At 45.0% G+C, this 24,000-nt stretch overlaps 1 protein-coding gene across 1 annotated transcript in view; it reads right to left on the bottom strand.

Moving 5' to 3' along the window:
* The window catches only part of LOC109904384 (raftlin), a 50,061-nt gene that overhangs the window by 15,044 nt on the left and 11,017 nt on the right, over positions 1-24,000 (bottom strand). The window contains exons 2-4 of the mRNA XM_031788954.1: positions 23,458-23,623; positions 8,834-9,017; positions 189-297 (exon numbers count right to left, since the gene is read on the bottom strand). Coding sequence (XP_031644814.1) covers positions 189-297; positions 8,834-9,017; positions 23,458-23,605 — 441 coding nt within the window. The 5' untranslated portion in view covers positions 23,606-23,623. The remainder of the gene's footprint in view (positions 1-188; positions 298-8,833; positions 9,018-23,457; positions 23,624-24,000) is intronic.

Genomic DNA, 24,000 nt, shown 5'->3' with positions numbered 1-24,000 from the left:
ATCTCTTCTCTGTCAAATATTTAGGTTTCATTTTGGGGAGGAATTCCGGAGTGTAATGTCCCTTTAAGCTCAAATTTGGGAGGAATTTGTTGATCCTAGATCTGTGCCTATGGGCAACTCCTCTCAGAGTGGAGCTGAGTGGGAGTAGTAAGCCGATCCTAGATCTGTGCTTTAGGACTAATGGTGACCTTCTTCACGTAGTTCTGGATGACATCCGGGTCGGGGGACTGTTGACCCGCCACACACACGTCTGTCTCCAGGCGACGGCCTGCCCACATCAGCTGGGTCTTCTCTGAACTGGAGAGAAATGAAAGAGGGATTAAGGAAGACATGAGCCTTTTTTAGATGTGTAAAAAATCGCATCCTATTCCCTATATAGTGCACTACTTTGGCCAGGGCTCATAGTGGTCCATAGGGCTATGGTCAAAAGTAGTGCACTATGTAGGGAATAGCCATTTAGGATGCATACTGACTTTCTTCTCAAAGAAACACATGAACATGCAGAAAGGACTGATGAAGGTGTAGAAAGGACTGATGAAGGTGTAGAAAGGACTGATGAAGGTGTAGAAAGGACTGATGAAGGTGTAGAAAGGACTGATGAAGGTGCAGAAAGGACTGACGAAGGTGTAGAAAGGACTAATGAACGTGTAGAATGGACTGACGAAGGTGTAGAAAGGACTGATGGACGTGTAGAAAGGACTGACGAACGTGTAGAAAGGACTGATGAACGTGTAGAAAGTAGAGGTTGACCGATTATGATTTTTCAACGCCGATACCGATACCGATTATTGGAGGACCATTTATTTAGTAAATCTTGGATTATTACTCAGAACTGTGTCCTGCGCCTGACTCTGCCTTTATTCAATTTCACCAACGGCATCACATTAACTTAATATAATACATCAATAAAATCAATTTAGCCTCAAATAAATAATGAAACATGTTGAATTTGGTTTAAATAATGCAAAAACAAAGTGTTGGAGAAGAAAGTAAAAGTGCAATATGTGCCATGTAAGAAAGCTAATGTTTCAGTTCCTTGCTCAGAACATGAGAACACATGAAAGCTGGTGGTTCCTTTTAACATGAGTCTTCAATATTCCCAGGTAAGAAGTTTTAGGTTGTAGTTATTATAGGAATTATAGGACTATTTCTCTCTATACCATTTGTATTTCATTAACCTTTTAACCTTTGACTATTGGATGTTCTTATAGGCACTTTAGTATTGCCAGTGTAACAGTATAGCTTCCGTCCCTCTCCTCGCTCCTACCTGGGCTCGAACCAGGAACACATCGACAACAGCCAACCTCGAAGCAGCGTTACCCATGCAGAGCAAGGGGAACAACCACTCCAAGTCTCAGAGCGAGTGACGTTTGAAACACTATTAGTGCGCACCCCGCTAACTAGCTAGCCATTTCACATCGGTTACACCAGCCTAATCTCGAGAGTTGATAGGCTTGAAGTCATAAACAGCGCAATGCTTGAAGCATTGCGAAGAGCTGCTGTCAAACGCACGAAAGTGCTGTTTGAATGAATGCTTACGAGCCTGCTGGTGCCTACAATTGCTCAGTCAGACTGCTCTATCAAATCATAGACTTAGTTATAACAAAACACACCGAAATACGAGCCTTTGGTCATTAATATGGTCGAATACGGAAACTATCATCTCAAAAACAAGATGTTTATTCTTTCAGTGAAATATGGAACCGTTCCATATTTCATCTAATGGGTGGCATCCATTAGTCTAAATATTCCTGTTACATTGCACAACATTCAATGTTATGTCCTAATTAAGTAAAATTCTGGCAAATTAGGCGGCCCAAACTGTTGCATATACCCTGACTCTGCGTGCAATGAACGCAAGAGAAGTGACACAATTTCATCTGGTTAATATTGCCTGCTAACCTGGATTTCTTTTAGCTAAATATGCAGGTTTAAAAATATATACTTCTGTGTATTGATTTTAAGAAAGGCATTGATGTCTATGGTTAGGTACACATTGGAGCAAGGACGGTCCTTTTTCGCGAATACGCACCGCATCGATTATATGCAACGCAGGACACGCTAGATAAACTAGTAATATCATCAACCATGTGTAGTTAACTAGTGATTATGATTGATTGTTTTTATAAGATAAGTTTAATGCTAACTAGCAACTTACCTTGGCTTACTGCATTCGCGTATCAGGCAGGCTCCTCGTGGAGTGCAATGTAATCAGGTGGTTAGAGCGTTGGACTAGTTAACTGTAAGGTTGCAAGATTGAATGCCCGAGCTGACAAGGTAAAAATCTGTCGTTCTGCCCCTGAACGAGGCAGTTAACCCACCGTTCCTAGGCCGTCATTGAAAATAAGAACGTGTTCTTAACTGACTTGCCTAGTTAAATAAAGATTAAATAAAGGTGTAAAAACTTTTTTTTTTTAATTGGCCAAATCGGTGTCTAAAAATACTGATTTCCGATTGTTATGAAAACTTGAAATCGGCCATTCTGATTAATCGGTCAACCACTAGTAGAAAGGACTGATGAAGGTGTAGAAAGGACTGATGAAGGTGTAGAAAGGACTGATGAACGTGTAGAAAGGACTGATGAAGGTATAGAAAGGACTGATGAAGGTGTAGAAAGGACTGACGAAGGTATAGAAAGGACTGATGAAGCTGTAGAAAGGACTGACGAAGGTGTAGAAAGGACTGACGAAGGTGTAGAAAGGACTGACGAAGGTGTAGAAAGGACTGACGAAGGTGTAGAAAGGACTGATGAACGTGTAGAAAGGACTAATGAACGTGTAGAAAGGACTGACGAAGGTATAAAAAGGACTGACGAAGGTGTAGAAAGGACTGATGAAGGTGTAGAAAGGACTGATGAAGGTGGAGAAAGGACTGATGAAGGTGGAGAAAGGACTGATGGACGTGTAGAAAGGACTGACGAAGGTGTAGAAAGGACTGATGAAGGTGTAGAAAGGACTAATGAAGGTGTAGAAAGGACTGATGAAGGTGTAGAAAGGACTGATGAAGGTGTAGAAAGGACTGATGAAGGTGTAGAAAGGACTGATGAAGGTGTAGAAAGGACTGATGAAGGTGTAGAAAGGACTGATGAACGTGTAGAAAGGACTGATGAACGTGTAGAAAGGACTGACGAAGGTATAGAAAGGACTGATGAAGGTGTAGAAAGGACTGACGAAGGTGTAGAAAGGACTGATGAAGTTGTAGAAAGGACTGCATCTTCAGACAGTGTCTATAACACATCTATAGCATCTTCAGACAGCATCTATAACATGTTCAGACAGCTTCTATAACACATCTATAGCATCTTCAGACATCGTCTATAACATCTTCAGACATCGTCTATAACATGTTCAGACAGCATCTATAACACATCTATAGCATCTTCAGACATCGTCTATTACATCCTCAGACAGTGTCTATAACACATCTATAACATCTTCAGAAAGTGTCTATAACATCCTCAGACAGTGTCTATAACACATCAATAGCCTCTTCAGACAGCGTCTATAACACATCTATAGCATCTTCAGACAGCATCTATAACACATCTATAGCATCTTCAGACAGCATCTATAACATGTTCAGACAGCATCTATAACACATCTATAGCATCTTCAGACAGCATCTATAACATGTTCAGACAGCGTCTATAACACATCTATAGCAACTTCAGACAGTGTCTATAACATGTTCAGACAGCATCTATAACATGTTTAGACAGTTTTGAAACAGAAAACCACAGTCACTCTGGTTTCTAAGGTTTCTGATGACAGCCTCCTGGGTGATAGGAAAAAAAGGAGGAAAGGAGAGGAGGAGAGTGGGATGGAATAGGAGGAGAGAGGGATGGAAGAGGAGGAGCAAGAACGAAAGGGGAATGATGTTAACGGAGAGACAAGGAGCGATAAGTGGATATATGGAGAGGAGAGAGATGGAGAGTAGAGATGGAGAGGAGAGAGAGATGGAGAGGAGAGAGAGATGGAGAGAGGAGAGATGGAGAGGAGAGATGGAGAGGGAGGAGAGAGATGAGAGAGAGATGGAGAGGAGAGAGAAATGGAGAGGAGAGGAGAGAGAGATGGAGAGAGGAGAGAGGAGAGAAGAGATGGAGAGAGATGAGAGAGAGATGGAGAGGAGAGAGAAATGGAGAGGAGAGAGAGATGGAGAGGAGAGGAGAGAGAAATGGAGAGGAGAGAGAGATGGAGAGGAGAGAAAGATGGAGAGGAGAGATGAAGAGGAGAAAGATGGAGAGGAAAGTGATGGAGAGGAGATGGAGAGAAGAGAGATAGAGATGGAGAGAGATGGAGAGAGATGGAGAGAGATGGAGAGATGGAGAGGAGAGAGAGATGGAGAGGAGAGAGATGGAGAGGACAGATGGAGAGGACAGATGGAGAGGAGAGAGATGGAGAGGACAGATGGAGAGGACAGATGGAGAGGAGAGCGATGGAGAGGAGAGATGGAGAGGAGAGCAAGATGAGAGCAAGATGAAGAAAGGAGAGCGAGATGAAGAGAGGAGAGCGAGATGGAGAGCAAGATGGAGAGAGCTGGAGAGGAGAGATGAAGAGGAGAGCGAGATGGAGAGGAGAGCGAGATGGAGAGGAGGGGAGGCCTCATGGTTCCCCTCTCTTTGCACATTGTTCCCCTCCGGTGGGTGCTGATGATACAATCAGCCGTCTCCACGGTGACAGGTGCCACTTGGCAGGAGGGGCATCAAAGGAGCAGCCAAGCACCCAACTCTGTATGTGTGTGTGAGCAAGTGATCAAGAAAAATGGGGGGGGGGTATGTTAGTATGTGTAAGCATATGTGTGTGGGAGTATGAAAGAAAAATATGCTGTATACATTTCCCATTCTACACATATGCTTCAAGAATTCCACGGTTGAGAATAGATCTCTCCCGAAAATCCCAGGAAGAGAATAGGATTCTGCTTCCATTTCACAGATTCTGTGGGTGAGAAAAGAATTCCGATGAGGCTCCTGCTGGTGAGAAAGGTCTTAGCTAACTATGTGTCTCTATGTTCTGTGTAGCAGTTATTGAATGAGGGAAATGAGAGTGAGTGTCTGTGTGTGTGTGTATAGTGGGGAGAACAGGTATTTGATACACTGCCGATTTTGCAGGTTTTCCTACTTACAAAACATGTAGAGGTCTGTAATTTTTATCATAGGAACACTTCAACTGTGAAGTGTCGTTGTCATGCTGGAAGACCCAGCCACGACCCATCTTCAATGCTCTTACAGAGGAAAGGAGGTTGTTGGCCAAGATCTCACGATACATGGGCCCATCCATCCTCCCCTCTATACGGTGCAGTCGTCCTGTCCCCTTTGCAGAAAAGCATCCCCAAAGAATGATGTTTTTGGCGTTCTTGGGGTTGTACTCATCCCTCTTCTTCCTCCAAACATGGCGAGTGGAATTTAGACCAAAAAGCTCTATTTTTGTCTCATCAGACCACATGACCTTCTCCCATTCCTCCTCTGGATCATCCAGATGGTAATTGGCAAACTTCAGACGGGCCTGGACATGCGCTGGCTTGAGCAGGGGGACCTTGCGTGCGCTGCAGGATTTTAATCCATGACGGCGTAGTGCGTTACTAATGGTTTTCTTTGAGACTGTGGTCCCAGCTCTCTTCAGGTCATTGACCAGGTCCTGCCGTGTAGTCCTGGGCTGATCCCTCACCTTCCTCATGATCATTGATGCCCCACAAGGTGAGATCTTGCATGGAGCACCAGACCGAGGATGATTGACCGTCATCTTGAACTTCATCCATTTTCTAATAATTGCGCCAACAGTTGTTGCCTTCTCACCAAGCTGCTTGCCTATTGTCCTGTATCCCATCCCAGCCTTGTGCAGGTCTACAATTTAATCCCTGATGTCCTTACACAGCTCTCTGATCTTGGCCATTGTGGAGAGGTTGGAGTCTGTTTGATTGAGTGTGTGGACAGGTGTCTTTTATACAGGTAACAAGTTCAAACAGGTGCATTTAATACAGGTAATGAGTGGGCTTCTTAAAGAAAAACTAACAGGTCTGTGAGAGACGGAATTCTTACTGGTTGGTAGGTGATCAAATACTTATGTCATGCAATAAAATGCTAATTAATTACTTAAAAATCATACAATGTGATTTTCTGGATTTTTGTTTTAGATTCCATCTCTCACAGTTGAAGTGTACCTATGATAAAAATTACAGACCTCTACATGCTTTGTAAGTAGGAAAACCTGCAAAATCAGCAGTATATCAAATACTTGTTCTCCCCACTGTATGTATGTATGTATGTATGTATGTATGTATGTATGTATGTATGTATGTATGTATGTATGTATGTATGTATGTATGTATGTATGTATGTATGTATGTATGTATGTATGTACAGTACCAGTCAAAAGTTTGGACACACCTTCTCATTCAAGGGTTTTTCTTACTTATTTCCTACATTGTAGAATAATAGTGAAGACATCAAAACTATGAGAAAACACATATGGAATCATGTAGTAACAAGAGTGTTAAACAAATCAAAATATATTTTATAGTAGCCACCCTTTGCCTTGATGACAGCCTCACATTCTCTCAACCAGCTTCACCTGGAATGCTTTTCCAACAGTCTTGAAGGAGTTCCCACATATGCTGAGAACTTGTTGGCTGCTTTTCCTTCACTCTGCGGTCCAACTCATCCCAAACCACCTTCATTGGGTTGAGGTCAGGTGATTGTGGAGGCCAGGTCATCTGATGCAGCACTCCATCACTCTCCTTCTTTGTCAAATAGCCCTTACACAGCCTGGGGGTGTGTTTGGGTCATTGTCCTGTTAAAATAAATTATAGTCCCACTAAGCGCAAACCAGATGGGATGGCGTATTGCTGCAGAATGCTGTGGTAGCCATGCTGGTTAACTTCTTGGTGACAGGGGGCAGTATTTTCACGTCCGGATGAAATGCATGCCCAAATTCAACTGCCTGCTACTCATCCCCAGAAGATAAGATAAGCATATTATTAGTATTAGATAGAACATTTGGATAGAAAACACTCTGAGGTTTCTAAAACTGTTTGAATCATGTCTGTGAGTCTAACATAACTTATTTAGCAGGCGAAACCCAGAGGACAAACCATTCAGGGTTTTTTTTGAGCTCACTTTCTTTTCAATGAGGTTTCATTGGGAATCCAGATTTCTAAGGGACCTTCTTGCAGTTCCTATCGCTTCCACTGGATTGTCAACAGTCTTTAGAAATTGGTTGAGGTTTTTCCTTTGAGAAATGAAGAAGTACGGCTATCTTGAACGAGGATCACTTGAAGTGTACTGTTAGATAGAGGCGCGTGACCAGAAAGCTAGCTACAGTTTGTTTTCCTCCTGTATTGAACACAGATCATCCTGTCTTCAATTTTATCAACAATTTGCATTAAACAATACCTAAAGTTGTATTACAAAAGTAGTTTGAAATGTTTTGGCAAAGTTTACAGGTAACTTTTGAGATATTTTGTAGTGACGTTGCGCAAGTTGGAACCGGTGTTTTTCTGGATCAAACGTGCCAAATAAATGGACATTTTGGATATATATATGGACGGAATTAATCGAACAAAAAGGACCCTTTGTGATGTTTATGGGACATATTGGAGTGCCAACAGAAGAAGCTCATCAAAGGTAAGGCATGAATTCTATTTTTATTTCTGCGGGGTTGAAATATTCTTCTCTCTCTTTGTTTACGGAGGTGCTATCCTCAGATAATAGCATTGTTTGCTTTCACCGAAAAGCCTTTTTGAAATACAACAAGTGTAGCTTTAATTTGCTATCTTGCATGTGTGATTTAATGAAAGTTTGATTTTTATAGTAGTTTATTTGAATTTGGAGCTCTGCATTTCCCCTGGCTTTTGGCCAGGTGGGACGCTTTCACACAGTCTCCTCTGAACAGTTCATGTTGAGATGTGTCTGTTAGCATTTATTTGGGCTGCAATTTCTGAGGCTGATAACTCTAATGAACTTATCCTCTGCAGCAGAGGTAATTCTGGGTCTTCCTTTCCTGTGGTGGTCCCCATGAGAGCCAAGTTCATCATAGTTCTTGATAGTTTTTGCAACTGCACTTGAAGAAACTTGAAATGTTCCTGATTGACTGACCTTCATGTCCTAAAGTAATGATGGACTGTCGTTTCTCTTTGCTTATTTGAGGTGTTCTTGCCATAATATGGACTTGGTCTGTTACCAAATAGGGCTTTCTTCTGTATACCTCCCCTACCTTGACAAAACTGATTGGCTCAAACGCATTAAGGACAGAAATTACAGAAATTAACTTTTAACAAGGCACATCTGTTAATTGAAATGCATTCCAGGTGACTACATCATGAAGCTGGTTGAGAGAATGCCAAGAGTGTGCAAAGCAGTCATCAAGGCAAAGGGTGGCTACTTTGAAGAATCTCAAATATAAAATATTTGTTTCACACTTTTTTGGTTACTACATGATTCCATATGTGTTATTTCATAGTTTTGATGTCTTCACTATTATTCTACAATGTAGAAAATAGTAAAAATAAAGAAAAACCCTTGAATGAGTAGGTGTGTCCAAACTTTTGACTGGTACTGAATGTGTGTGTGTGTGTGTGTGTGTGTGTGTGTGTGTGTGTGTGTGTGTGTGTGTGTGTGTGTGTGTGTGTGTGTGTGTGTGTGTGTGTGTGTGTGTGTGTGTGTGTGTGTGTGTGTGTGTGTGTATGAGAGAGAGAGACTGTGTGTGTGTGTGAGAAAGAGTGCGTGAGTATGTGAGTGAGACTGAGTGTGTGTGTGTGTGAGTGAAGGGCGTGTGTGTGTGTGAGGAAGTGAGTGAGACTGTGAGTGAAGGGGTGTGTGTGTGTGTGTGTGTTTCTGTACCTGTGTGTCTCTCTGATGAGGACAGCTCTGTGTAGCTGGCGTTGGACGCGTGCGGGTCTGGGGCCACAGGGGTGGACGAAGGGATGGACGGCCACCAGGACAAAGCCCTGACCATACAGCTCCCTCACCTGGACTGGTAACTCTCTCACTGACGACAGACACAGTACTGACGACACAGACACCTCTGGGGAAAGAAAGAGTGTGTGAGTGTGAGAGAGAGAAAGCAAGTGTGTGTGTGTGTGTGTTAGTGGTGAGTGTGTGTGTGTGTGTGTGTGTGTGTGTGTGTGTGTGTGTGTGTGTGTGTGTGTGTGTGTGTGTGTGTGTGTGTGTGTGTTGGAGAGAAAGTGTGTGTGAGTGGTAGACGGAGAAAAGGAGAGAGAGAATATGTGTGAGAGGGTTATGATTAGGGAGAGAGGGTGTTGGGAGAGAAGAGCGGAGAGAGACACAGAGAGAGAGAGAGAGAGAGAGAGAGCCACACAGAGAGAGATAGAGAGAAGAGGGGAACAGAGGGGTGGGCACACAGATCGAGCGAGAGAGAGAGAGAGAGGAGGGAGAACAGAGGGGGGCCACAGAGAGAGAGAAGAGGGAGAACAGAGGGGGGGCAGAGAGAGACGAGGGAGAACAGAGGGGGGGCAGACAGAGAGAGAGAAGAGGGAGAACAGAGGGGGGGAGACAGAGAGAAAGAAGAGGGAGAACAGAGGGGGGGTGACAGAGAGAGAGAAGAGGGAGAACAGAGGGGGGGGGGCAGACAGAGAGAGAGAAGAGGGAGAACAGAGGAGGGGAGGGGCACACAGAGAGAGATAGAGAGAAGAGGGAGAACAGAGGGGGAGGGGCACACAGAGAGAGGGAAGAGGGAGAACAGAGGGGGGGCAGACAGAGAGAGATACGTGGGAGAACAGAGGGGGGGCACACAGAGAGAGGGAACAGGGGGGGCACACAAAGAGATAGAGGGAGAACAGAGGGGGGGGCAGACAGAGAGAGAATAGGGAGAACAGAGGGGGGGGGCAGACAGAGAGAGAATAGGGAGAACAGAGGGGGGGGCAGACAGAGAGAATAGGGAGAACAGAGGGGGGGGCAGACAGAGAGAGAATAGGGAGAACAGAGGGGGGCCACACACAGAGAGAGGGAGAACAGAGGGGGGGGGGGGGCAGACAGAGAGAGAATAGGGAGAACAGAGGGGGGCCACACACAGAGAGAGAAGAGGGAGAACAGAGGGGGGCCACACAGACAGAGAGAATAGGGAGAACAGAGGGGGGGGCAGACAGAGAGAGAATAGGGAGAACAGAGGGGCACACAGAGAGAGAGAAGAGGGAGAACAGAGGGGGGCCACACAGAGAGAGAGAAGAGGGAGAACAGAGGGGGGCCACACAGAGAGAGAGAAGAGGGAGAACAGAGGGGGGCCACACAGAGAGAGAGCGTATTGTTTCGATATTATAGTTTGAATTGAATAATAACATCTTCATGATAAATCTGCTGCTGATTTAACCGTAACTCCTGTTTTAACATGGTCATAACATGGATCATTTTCTATTTGATTTTGAATTTTAGGTGCCTTGTAGGTATCAATGATTTATTTAACTAAAAAGTGTGAGAGTCTCATCTTTACATAGAGTGTAGCCCAAACCGTTCAGACGCTACAGACATTTTTGTGAGAAGACTGATTTTCAGGATGTCTTCTGGTCTGACAAACACTGGGGTATATTTGCCACTTAGCAACGCAGATGCCGAAGGGCGACATAGCGGATTGAGACGCAGATACTAGTTTAAACAGACTCATTTTGTTGTGGATTTTGGGTTTATGTTAATTAGCGTGGCCGCGTCAATCGACTTTAGGGGTTTTGGTTAGGACACACACGCATACATACATACACACAAACAAACATGCACACACACACGGTGCACACAAACACACGGTGCACACAAACACACACACACACGGTGCACACAAACACACACACACACGATGCACACAAACACACACACACATGATGCACACAAACAAACACACACACGATGCACACAAACGAACACACACACGATGCACACAAACGAACACACACACGATGCACACAAACAAACACACACACGATGCACACAAACAAACACACGGTGCACACAAACACACACACACACACGATGCACACAAACGAACACACACACGATGCACACAAACGAACACACACACGATGCACACAAACAAACATACACACGATGCACACAAACACACACACACACGATGCACACAAACAAACACACACACGATGCACACAAACAAACACACACACGGTGCACACAAACAAACACACACACAAACAAACACACACACGATGCACACAAACACACGATGCACACAAACAAACAAACACACACACGATGCACACAAACGATGCACACAAACACACACACGATGCACACAAACAAACGATGCACACAAACAAACAAACACACGATGCACACAAACAAACACACACACGGTGCACACAAACACACACACACGATGCACACAAACAAACACACACACGATGCACACAAACACACGATATATATATATATATATATACAGTATATCACAAAAATGAGTACACCCCTCACATTTTTGTAAATATTTGAGTATATCTTTTCATGTGACAACACTGAAGAAATGACACTTTGCTACAATGTAAAGTAGTGAGTGTACAGCTTGTATAACAGTGTAAATTTGCTGTCCCCTCAAAATAACTCAACACACAGCCATTAATGTCTAAACCGCTGGCAACAAAAGTGAGTACACCCCTAAGTGAAAATGTCCAAATTGGGCCCGATTAGCCATTTTCCCTCCCTGGTCTCATGTGACTCGTTAGTGTTACAAGGTCTCAGGTGTGAATGGGAAGCCAGTGTGTTAAATTTGGTGTCATCGCTCTCACACTCCCTCATACTGACTGGGCACTGGAAGTTCAACATGGCACCTCTGGCAAAGAACTCTCTGAGGATCTGAAAAAAAGAATTGTTGCTCTACATAAAGATGGCCTGGGCTATAAGAAGATTGCCAAGGCCCTGAAACTGAGCTGCAGCACGGTGGCCAAGACCATACAGCGGTTTAACTGGACAGGTTCCACTCAGAACAGGCCTCGCCATGGTCGACCAAAGTGCACGTGCTCAGCGTCATATCCAGAGGTTGTCTTTGGGAAATAGACGTATGAGTGCTGCCAGCATTGCTGCAGAGGTTGAAGGGGTGGGGGGTCAGCCTGTCCGTGCTCAGACCATACGCCGTACACTGCATCAAATTGGTCTGCATGGCTGTCATCCCAGAAGGAAGCCTCTTCTAAAGATGATGCACAAGAAAGCCCGCAAACAGTTTGCTGAAGACAAGCAGACTAAGGACATGGATTACTGGAACCATGTCCTGTGGTCTGATGAGACTAAGATAAACTTATTTGGTTCAGATGGTGTCAAGTGTGTGTGGCGGCAACCAGGTGAGGAGTACAAAGACAAGTGAGTCTTGACTACAGTCAAGCATGGTGGGAGTGTCATGGTCTGGGGCTGCATGGGTGCTGCCGGCACTGGGGAGCTACAGTTCATTGAGGGAACCATGAATGCCAACATGTACTGTGACATACTGAAGCAGAGCATGATCCCCTTCCTTCGGAGACTGGGCCGTAGGGCAGTATTCCAACATGATAACGACCCCAAACACATCTCCAAGACGACCACTGCCTTGCTAAAGAAGCTGAGGGTAAAGGTGATGGACTGGCCAAGCATGTCTCCAGACCTAAACCCTATTGAGCATCTGTGGGGCATCCTCAAACGGAAGGTGGAGGAGTGCAGGGTCTCTAACATCCACCAGCTCTGTGATGTCGTTATGGAGGAGTGGAAGAGGACTCCAGTGGCAACCTGTGAAGCTCTGGTGAACTCCATGCCCAAGAGGGTTAAGGCAGTGATGGAAAATGATGGTGGCCACTCAAAATATTGACACTTTGGGCCCAATTTGGACATTTTCACTTAGGGGTGTACTCACTTTTGTTGCCAGCGGTTTAGACATGAATGGCTGTGTGTTGAGTTATTTTGAGGGGACAGCAAATTTACACTGTTATACAAGCTGTACACTCACTACTTTACATTGTAGCAAAGTGTCATTTCTTCAGTGTTGTCACATGAAACGATATACTCAAATATTTACAAAAATGTGAGGGGTGTACTCACTTTTGTGATATAGTGTATATATATACAGTGGGGCAAAAAAGTATTTAGTCAGCCACCAATTGTGCAAGTTCTCCCACTTAAAGATGAGGCCTGTAATTTTCATCATAGGTACACTTCAAGTATGACAGACAAAATGAGAGAAAAAAATCCAGAAAATCACATTGTAGGATTTTTTATTAATTTATTTGCAAATTATGGTGGAAAATAAGTATTTGGTCACCTACAAACAAGCAAGATTTCTGGCTCTCGCAGACCTGTAACTTCTTCTTTAAGAGGCTCCTCTGTCCTCCACTCGTTACCTGTATTAATGGCACCTATTTGAACTTGTTATCAGTATAAAAGACACCTGTCCACAACCTCAAACAGTCACACTCCAAACTCCACTATGGCCAAGACCAAAGAGCTGTCAAAGGACACCAGAAACAAAATTGTAGACCTGCACCAGGCTGGGATGACTGCATCTGCAATAGGTAAGCAGCTTGGTTTGAAGAAATCAACTGTGGGAGCAATTATTAGGAAATGGAAGACATACAAGACCACTGATAATCTCCCTCGATCTGGGGCTCCACGCAAGATCTCACCCCGTGGGGTCAAAATGATCAAAAGAACGGTGAGCAAAAATCCCAGAACCACAAGGGGGGACCTAGTGAATGACCTGCAGAGAGCTGGGACCAAAGTAACAAAGCCTACCATCAGTAACACACTACGCCGCCAGGGACTCAAATCCTGCAGTGCCAGACGTGTCCCCCTGCTTAAGCCAGTACATGTCCAAGCCCGTCTGAAGTTTGCTAGAGAGCATTTGGATGATCCAGAAGAAGATTGGGAGAATGTCATATGGTCAGATGAAACCAAAATATAACTTTTTGGTAAAAACTCAACTCGTCGTGTTTGGAGGACAAAGAATGCTGAGTTGCATCCAAAGAACACCATACCTACTGTGAAGCATGGGGGTGGAAACATCATGGTTTGGGGCTGTTTTTCTGCAAAGGGACCAGGACGACTGATCCGTGTAAAGGAAAGAATGAATGGGGCCATGTATCGTGAGATTTTGAGTGAAAACCTCCTTCCATCAGCAAGGGCATTGAAGATGAAACGTGGCTGGGTCTTTCAGCATGACAATGATCCCAAACACACCGCCCCGGCAACGAAGGAGTGGTTTCGTAAGAAGCATTTCAAGGTCCTGGAGTGGCCTAGCCAGTCTCCAGATCTCAACCCCATAGAAAATCTTTGGAGGGAGTTGAAAGTCCATGTTGCCCAGCAACAGCCCCAAAACATCACTGCTCTAGAGGAGATCTGCATGGAGGAATTGGCCAAAATACCAGCAACAGTGTGTGAAAACCTTGTGAAGACTTACAGAAAACGTTTGACCTCTGTCATTGCCGACAAAGGGTATATAACAAATTATTGAGATAAGTATTTGGTCAATAACAAAAGTTTATTTTCCATCATAATTTGCAAATAAATTCATTAAAAATCCTACAATGTGATTTTCTGGATTTTTTCCCCTAATTTTGTCTGTCATAGTTGAAGTGTAGCTATGATGAAAATTACAGGCCTCTCATCTTTTTAAGTGGGAGAACTTGCACAATTGGTGCCTGACTAAATACTTTTTTGCCCCACTGTATATATGTGTGAATTGAGTTGTATGTGTAATAAGGTGTGTGTGTATGTATACACAGTATATATTAGTACATATATATATATATATATATAGTATATACACTGCTCAAAACAATAAAGGGAACACTTAAACAACAAAATTTAACTCCAAGTCAATCACACTTCTGTGAAATCAAACTGTCCACTTAGGAAGCAACACTGATTGACAATAAATTTCACATGCTGTTGTGCAAATGGAATAGACAACAGGTTGAAATTATAGGCAATTAGCAAGACAACCCCAATAAAGGAGTGGTTCTGCAGGTGGGGACCACAGATCACTTCTCAGTTCCTATGCTTCCTGGCTGATGTTTTGGTCACTTTGAATGCTGGCGGTGCTTTCACTCTAGTGGTAGCATGAGACGGAGTCTACAACCCACACAAGTGGCTCAGGTAGTGCAGCTCATCCAGGATGGCACATCATTGCGAGCTGTGGCAAGAAGGTTTGCTGTGTCTGTCAGCGTAGTGTCCAGAGCATGGAGGCGCTACCAGGAGACAGGCCAGTACATCAGGAGACGTGGAGGAGGCCGTAGGAGGGCAACAACCCAGCAGCAGGACCGCTACCTCTGCCTTTGTGCAAGGAGGAGCAGGAGGAGCACTGCCAGAGCCCTGCAAAATGACCTCCAGCAGGCCACAAATGTGCATGTGTCTGCTCAAACGGTCAGAAACAGACTCCATGAGGGTGGTATGAGGGCCCGACGTCCACAGGTGGGGGTTGTGCTTACAGTCCAACACCGTGCAGGACGTTTGGCATTTGCCAGAGAACACCAAGATTAGCAAATTCGCCACTGGCGCCCTGTGCTCTTCACAGATGAAAGCAGGTTCACACGTGACAGAGTCTGGTGACGCCATGGAGAACGTTCTGCTGCCTGCAACATCCTCCAGCATGACCGGTTTGGCGGTGGATCAGTCATGGTGTGGGGTGGCATTTCTTTGGGGGGCCGCACAGCCCTCCATTTGCTCGCCAGAGGTAGCCTGACTGCCATTAGGTACAGAGATGAGATCCTCAGACCCCTTGTGAGACCATATGCTGGTGCGGTTGGCCCTGGGTTCCTCCTAATGCAAGACAATGCTAGACCTCATGTGGCTCGAGTGTGTCAGCAGTTCCTGCAAGAGGAAGGCATTGATGCTATGGACTGGCCCGCCCGTTCCCCAGACCTGAATCCAATTGAGCACATCTGGGACATCATGTCTCGCTCCATCCACCAACGCCACGTTGCACCACAGACTGTCCAGGAGTTGGCGGATGCTTTAGTCCAGGTCTGGGAGGAGATCCCTCAGGAGACCATCTGCCTCATCAGGAGCATGCCCAGGCGTTGTAGGGAGGTCATACAGGCACGTGGAGGCCACACACACTACTGAGCCTCATTTTGACTTGTTTTAAGGACATTACATCAAAGTTGGATCAGCCTGTAGTGTGGTTTTCCACTTTAATTTTGACTCCAAATCCAGACGTCCATGGGTTGATAAATTTGATTTCCATTGATAATTTTTGTGTGATTTGTTGTCAGCACATTCAGCTATGTAAAGAAAAAAGTATTTAATAAGAATATTTCATTCATTCAGATCTAGGATGTGTTATTTTAGTGTTCCCTTTATTCTTTTGAGCAGTGTATATATATATATATATCTGTGTGTGAATTAAGGTGTGTGTGTGTCGCCTGTCTATATGCTTGTCATCCTCTCTCAATCCATCTCATTTGCATATGGGCCAGGGAAGAAGATATTCTGAATAAATGAACTGCGCCACACAGAGACGTGTTAGCCATCTCATTCTCCATCTGTTCCCCAGACCATCATCTGGCCTGTTCTCTCACACACACACACACACCTCACCATACATACACATCTATCATATAGAAACATAACTCAGACAATCTGAGGAGCTTATTTTCTGAACCACAACTTAATACCTCAGATACTAAAACCTGAATCTACAGAGGGATTCAACCCACCCCCACCCATCCCCCTCTCCCCTCTCTCCATCTCTCTTTCTCGTTCTCCCTCCCTCCGGTTGTCATAACATCTGGAGATGAATACAATATGATTGTGTCACTAAACAGTCATTTAGGCATCATTATCTTAACACTCCTATTACAATAACCAGTAAGATATCCACAACATACTAGTCTAATTCCCCCTGCAGGGAGGGAGGGAGGGAGGAGGGGGAGTCATTTCATTTATATGTTTACCACAGTGGTTTTAAGAGGGCTATCATTCCGCTCTGCCAAAGGAACAGCTTGAGGCACAACACTCTCTGGAAGTTCACAATGCCAGGTTCAGATAGTGGGAATGTTGGAAACACTCTCCTCATGACTAGAGTTGTTGACCAGTGGGACAGATGGCCTCTCCTCATGACTAGAGTTGTTGACCAGTGGGACAGATGGCCTCTCCTCATGCCTCTGGAGTTGTTGACCAGTGGGATAGATGGAGGAAGTAGTGAATGACTGTTCAGTTGTTAATCAGCACTTCACTTTACCCACAGGCACTGGCCTGAGAGAAGACTGTCTGAGATCCAGCATGAGAACCACTACACTCCAGAATGGGAATTTTGAATTCTGGAATCAGAACCTTGAGCTTCCAATGCTCTTTTAATCTTGACTGGTGACGGTCTGTGTCTGTCTGTGTGTGTGTGTGTGTGTGCGCGTGTGTCAAGAGTAAGTGGGTGGTGGGGATTATTACTCACTCCCACCCCAGGGCTTATTTTACCTCCTTGACATGTCTTCAGTATATTTGAATGACTAGAGTTGAGCAGGAATATACGTGCCAAACACTGACTATAAAATACACGTCCTAAAGCCCTCAGTTCTTCTAGAGCATCCATAGTACAGGAAATGTTTGACCAGGTCAGAGTTCAGATGAACTGCCTGAAAACACCCCATGACATGTCTGTAGTTTAGAGAGTAGAATATTTCTTGGTCTGACTACTGTGTGGTCATTTCCTCACCCAGTCCAAGTTACATTTCAAATTCTACCAGTAAACCTCTTCATGCATTCTCTAAAGAGCTGAATATTCCCACCTCACACAATGATAGATTCCCAAAAACACACACACTCCCAGGCATCATTTATATTCTGATAGCTCAATATATCATGTGTTTTGACAGCTCAATATATCATGTATTTTGACAGCTCAAAATATCATGTGTTTTGATAGCAAAACATGATATATTGAGCTAACTTACATTTATCATAAATTCTATTTACAGTGCCGGGAAAATGTATTTGCCCCTTTTATGATTCTATCTATTTTTTGCAATATTCACCCAAAAGCTCATTTTAGATAAAGAAAACCCGAGTTAAGAAATAACAACAAATTAACAAAGTTATGCAACACCCAATTGCCAATTGGGTGTTGCGTAACTTTGTTTATGAAATAAGTATGTAATCGTGTTATTTGTTCCCTCAGGTTCCCTTGATCTAATATTAGGTTTTGGTTGAAGATTTGATAACATTCAGTTTCAAAAACATGTAATATGGGGTTCAAGAAATCATCATTGTCAATGCTGAAGGCATCCCTATCAAAACCACCCCTGACTAGTCCAGCACAGTGCAGTAATGCTGGACTCATTCACCAGTTAGTGATGAAGCCACTTAGCACTGTTAGGGACATTGACCCCCAGAATGACCCTGCCTTCCTCAGGGTCCTCTCCAAGAAGAATGAGATTATGATTGCTCCAGTTAAAGCCATTTCTTCATGGTCATTCAGAAGCCCTCAGACTGAGAGGGTCACCTCCAACATCTCTTTGCTGTAAAAGTAGAGACAATTAGAAAGGGGGAAATACCTTTTCACAGCACAGTAGCTGAATACATCACAAACTTCAGCAGCTCTATGTACACTACATATGACAGGTGGATAAAATCGAGGACACAGCCATGCAATCTCCATAGGAAAACATTGGAAGTAGAATGGCCTTACAGAAGAGCTCAGTGACTTTCAACATGGCAACAGTTTGGGGAAGGCCCTTTCCTGTTTCAGCATGACAATGCCCCTGTGCACAAAGCGAGGTCCATACAGAAATGGTTTGTCGAGATCAGTGTGGAAGAACTTGACTGGCCTGCACAGAGCCCAGACCTCAACCCAATCGAACACCTTCGGTATGAATTGGAACGGCGACTGCAAGACAGGCCCAATCGCCTAATATCAGTGCCCAAACTCACTACTGGTCTTGTGGTTGAATGAAAGCAAGTCCCCGCAGCAATGTTCCAACATCTAGTGGAAAGCCTTCCCAGAAGAGTGGAGGCTGTTATAGCAGCAACGTTCCAACATCTAGTGGAAAGCCTTCCCAGAAGAGTGGAGGCTGTTATAGCAGCAACGTTCCAACATCTAGTGGAAAGCCTTCCCAGAAGAGTGGAGGCTGTTATAGCAGCAACGTTCCAACATCTAGTGGAATGCCTTCCCAGAAGAGTGGAGGCTGTTATAGCAGCAACGTTCCAACATCTAGTGGAAAGCCTTCCCAGAAGAGTGGAGGCTGTTATAGCAGCAACGTTCCAACATCTAGTGGAAAGCCTTCCCAGAAGAGTGGAGGCTGTTGTAGCAGCAACGTTCCAACATCTAGTGGAAAGCCTTCCCAGAAGAGTGGAGGCTGTTATAGCAGCAACGTTCCAACATCTAGTGGAAAGCCTTCCCAGAAGAGTGGAGGCTGTTATAGCAGCAACGTTCCAACATCTAGTGGAAAGCCTTCCCAGAAGAGTGGAGGCTGTTATAGCAGCAACGTTCCAACATCTAGTGGAAAGCCTTCCCAGAAGAGTGGAGGCTGTTACAGCAGCAAAGGAGGGGCCAACTCCATATTAATGCCCATGATTTTGGAATGAGATGTTCGAGGAGCAGATGCTTTTGGTCATGTAGTGTATCTTGCTCTCTCTCACACACACACAGACAGACACGCACCAATTGAAGCTCCTATTCTGATTGATGGGATTTATAGCCTTCCCGTTCATCAGTCAGATGACGGTTTCTTTCTCTACATGCTCTAAAACTCATCAGCTGACTTCGGAGTCCCGATGTGTCAGTTGAGGAGAGAAGCTTTAGTCACTGTGATCACACCTGACTCATTTTCCCACCCGCACTCTCCTCCTGTCTCTCCTTTTCCCACACCTATTCGCTCCCACTCTCTCCTTTAATGGCTCCTCCCTCCCTCCATCAGAGCAACTACCTCCCATTTTTTTATCACCCCACCATATCTCTCCCTTCATCACTCACATCATCTCTCTCCCTTCATCACTCACACCATCTCTCTCCCTTCATCACTCACACCATATCTCTCCCTTCACTCACACAATATCTCTCCCTCCATCACTCACACCATATCTCTCCCTCCATCACTCACACCATGTCTCTCCCTTCATCACTCACACCATATCTCTCCCTTCATCACTCACACCATGTCTCTCCCTTCATCACTCACACCATATCTCTCCCTTCATCACTCACAACATATCTCTCCCTCCATCACTCACACCATATCTCTCCCTCCATCACTCACACCATCTCTCTCCCTCCATCACTCACACCATATATCTCCCTTCATCACTCACACCATCTCTCCCTTCATCACTCACACCATATCTCTCCCTTCATCACTCACACCATCTCTCCCTCCATCTCTCTCCCTTCATCTCTCCCTCCATCACTCACACCATCTCTCCCTCCATCACTCACACCATCTCTCTCCCTCCATCACTCACACCATCTCTCTCCCTCCATCACCCCCACCATCTCTCTCCCTCCATCACCCCCACTATCTCTCTCCCTCCATCACCCCCACTATCTCTCTCCCTCCATCACCCCCCACTATCTCTCTCCCTCCTTTATCAACCTGTCCAGCCCTCTCTTCTGCCAACGAGTTCTCTCTTTTCTTTGGTAGTCTGCAGAGTCCACTCACTGGTCACACTGGTCTGAGTCAATGGCTACATCCCAAATGACACGCTCTATATAGTGCACTTATTAGGGCACTAAAGGGGAAATAGTGTGTCATTTGAGACGATGATGATGTAATAAAGCAGATTGTTTTGTTGTATTCCTTCAACTGACTATACTGCTCTGCCACTGTTACTCCTATAGAGGGAGTAGGGAGCCATTTTGGACAAATCCTGTGGTTGATTTATGGTCAAAATGGTCCAAGTGGTTTCTCTGCTGCCTTGGAGGATAAAATCCCCAGCCAAGCCAATGTGTCTGACTGAATAAATACATGTAACACAGTATCTAGGTATAGACAGTCTGAATGGATATGAGCACACAGACATGGTTATTTATTTGTCATTACTGTGTGGGAGTCATGAAGTCACAGAGGGTGAAATAATATTTCTAATGGAAACTAAATGGAATTAAACGGTGAATTTGACCGTGGGTTCTCTTCAATGTCAGACTGAGAGACAGACCGATTCCTCAATTGGACACACACGCACGCAATGACGTGCACACACACACTGTGTCTCTCTCACATATACACACACACACACACACACACACACACACACACACACACACACACACACGTGTTCACTCCCACACGCAAACAAATAAATCCCATTGCTGGGAATGAATCTCCACAAAATCAGATAATCCTTCAGGAATCCTTCACTCGCGCTCTTGGTCTCGCTACACTACACTACACACACACACCACACACACACACACACACACACACACACACACACACACACACACACACACACACACACACACACACACAGAGAGAGAGTATCTTCCTTGATCACCTGAGCAGAGCACTGCTATGCAGACGTAAGGAGCTCAGGTGACATCAATGAATTTACCATATAAATGACCTGCCTGTCTGTCTAGAGACATGATGACAATACAACCTAGCCAGAAAACGGTCGTGTGTGTGTGTGTTTATTTATGTTTGTGTGCACTCATGAGAGGTTGTGAGGGTTTTAATGTGAGGTTTTGTATGTGTGTGTGTGTGATGCATGGGTATGTGTGTGTACATACGCGTCTACAGTACATGTCACGGATCCCTCAGGAACCTTCATCACGCACACCTGTCCTCTATTCCCATTGATTAGTATATATGTGTCCTTTGGTTTCCATGGTTTTGTTGATTACTGTTTCCATGTCCGTTGGTGGTGTGAGGACCTAACCGTTGATGCAGCTGTTATGCTGCATGTTTTATATATTGTGTATTATGGGTATCGTCCCGTGTCGTTCAACAAGGTTTATCCTCTCTCTTTTGTTTGGGTACAGCCCAGTGTTTTGTATACATGTTTGTTTTGGGTATATTAAAAACCCCTATTGTGTATTCCTGCGCCTGTCTCCAAATCCTTCATACCAGCGTGACAGTACACTATGCATGTGCTCCCATCTATCTGAGCTTATCAGAAACAGAGGTGGCTGAATTCAGAGCTGTTGTCTGGTTGGTCATGACTTACTCTGCTAGTGGTTGAGTTCCAAATAGCAACCTAATCCCTTTATAGTGCACTATTTTTGACCTGAGCCTTATAAGTAGTGCACTTTAAAGGGAATAGGGTGCCATTTAGGATGCAAACACTGTACTGAGCTGCTGAAAGTTCTGAATATGTAGCAAATTCAACAACTGACTGTGACTCAACTTCCTGCATCCATTAAATACAAGGTGAAAGAAAATGAATCTTAACATGGACAAATGGTGAGACTTGACAATACAGAAACATCTCCCCAACTCTCTTCACTCTCTGCACAATCCCTTGTGTTCTGTCACAATAGCAGAATTAGTATATTTAGAACCCAGCAGCCTCCTGGGGCTTCTCATCAAACAGCTCCAAAACACTGCAGGCACACACACACACACACACACACACACACACACACAATTCCCTAAACACAGAACAAAACTTAAACTACACTACTCTCTCATCTCCCTTTTGTTTTGAGAGGTAGGGAGAAGGCGTGGATTAGTCTGTACTTTACAGCTGAATCTTGGGATGCCTCCTCAAACCAAGAGTATGTTGTATGTTGAAATGACAGTATAAATGTCCACCCTGTTCCTGAAGACCAAAGTATACTTTTTTACCCCCGTTTTCCTCCCCAATTTCATGATATCTAAATTGGTAGTTACTGTCTTGTCCCATCGCTGCAACTCCAGTATGGACTCGGGAGAGGCGAAGGTCGAGAGCCATGCATCCTACGAAACACAACCCTTCTTCTTGACACACTGCCCAAACACAACCCTTCTTCTTGACACACTGCTCAAACACAACCCTTCTTCTTGACACACTGCCCAAACACAACCCTGCTACTTGACACACTGCTCAAACACAACCCTGCTTCTTGACACACTGCTCAAACACAACCCTGCTTCTTGACACACTGCTCAAACACAACCCTGCTTCTTGACACACTGCTCAAACACAACCCTGCTTCTTGACACACTGCTCAAACACAACCCTGCTTCTTGACACACTGCTCGCTTAACCCGGAAGCCAGCAGCGCCAATGTGTTGGAGGAAAAACCATCCAACTGGTGATCGTGTCAGCGTGCATGCGCTCGGCCCACAACACGAGTCGTAACCCGGACGATGCTGGGCCAATTGTGCGCCGCCTCATGGGTCTCCTGTTCGCAGCCGGCTGCGACACAGCCTGGGAACGAACCAAGATCTGTAGTGACGCCTCTAGCACTGCGATGCAGTGCCTTAGACCGCTGCTCCACTCGGGAGGCCCAAAGTAGACTTCTAGCCACTTCATATACATCTGGATGGAGTACTGTCTAATCTGTTCTGATGATTAAGAGTCAAATTGGAATTGACTACTGGATCTAGAAGAGTGTGTGTGTCTGTCCGTATACGTACCTTCTTTCCCCAGCAGGAAGTCCAGGAAGTGGTAGGTGTAGGCCACGCCCACCTTGGTCTCCACCTGTGGCCGTCGGAGGGTTGAAAAAATCTTCCCTGGACTCCTCTCCTCCCCCTCCCTCCGCAACTTAGGAAGCCTGCAGCCCATCACCCTGCAGGCAGAGGGCTGGGGGGAGAGAGAGACAGAGAAAGAGGAGATGGACAATTGAAAGGAGGAGAGAAAGCCAGGGAGATAAGAGAGAGAGGAGGAGAGAGAATGAGATGGAGAGAAAGAGGAGTGAGAGAGAGAGAGTGAAGGGGAGAGAGATGGAGAGAAAGAGAGAGAGGGAGAGTGAGAGGGAGAGAGAGTGAGAGAGATGGAGAGTGAGAGGAGTGGGTGAGAGAGAGGGAAGGGGAGAGGGAAGGGGAGAGAGAGAGACGGAAGGGGAGAGAGAGAGAGAGAGAGAGAGAGAGAGAGAGAGAGAGAGAGAGGGAAGGAAGGGGAGAGAGAGAGAGAGAGAGTGGGAGAGAGAGGAGTGAGAGAGAGAGGAGGAGGAAGGAGAG

The sequence above is a fragment of the Oncorhynchus kisutch genome, linkage group LG14 (assembly GCF_002021735.2).
Source record: "Oncorhynchus kisutch isolate 150728-3 linkage group LG14, Okis_V2, whole genome shotgun sequence".
In the NCBI taxonomy this organism is placed as follows: domain Eukaryota; kingdom Metazoa; phylum Chordata; class Actinopteri; order Salmoniformes; family Salmonidae; genus Oncorhynchus; species Oncorhynchus kisutch.
The sequence above is the reverse complement of the archived record's forward strand: the minus strand, read 5'-3'. Positions and strand labels throughout refer to the sequence as shown.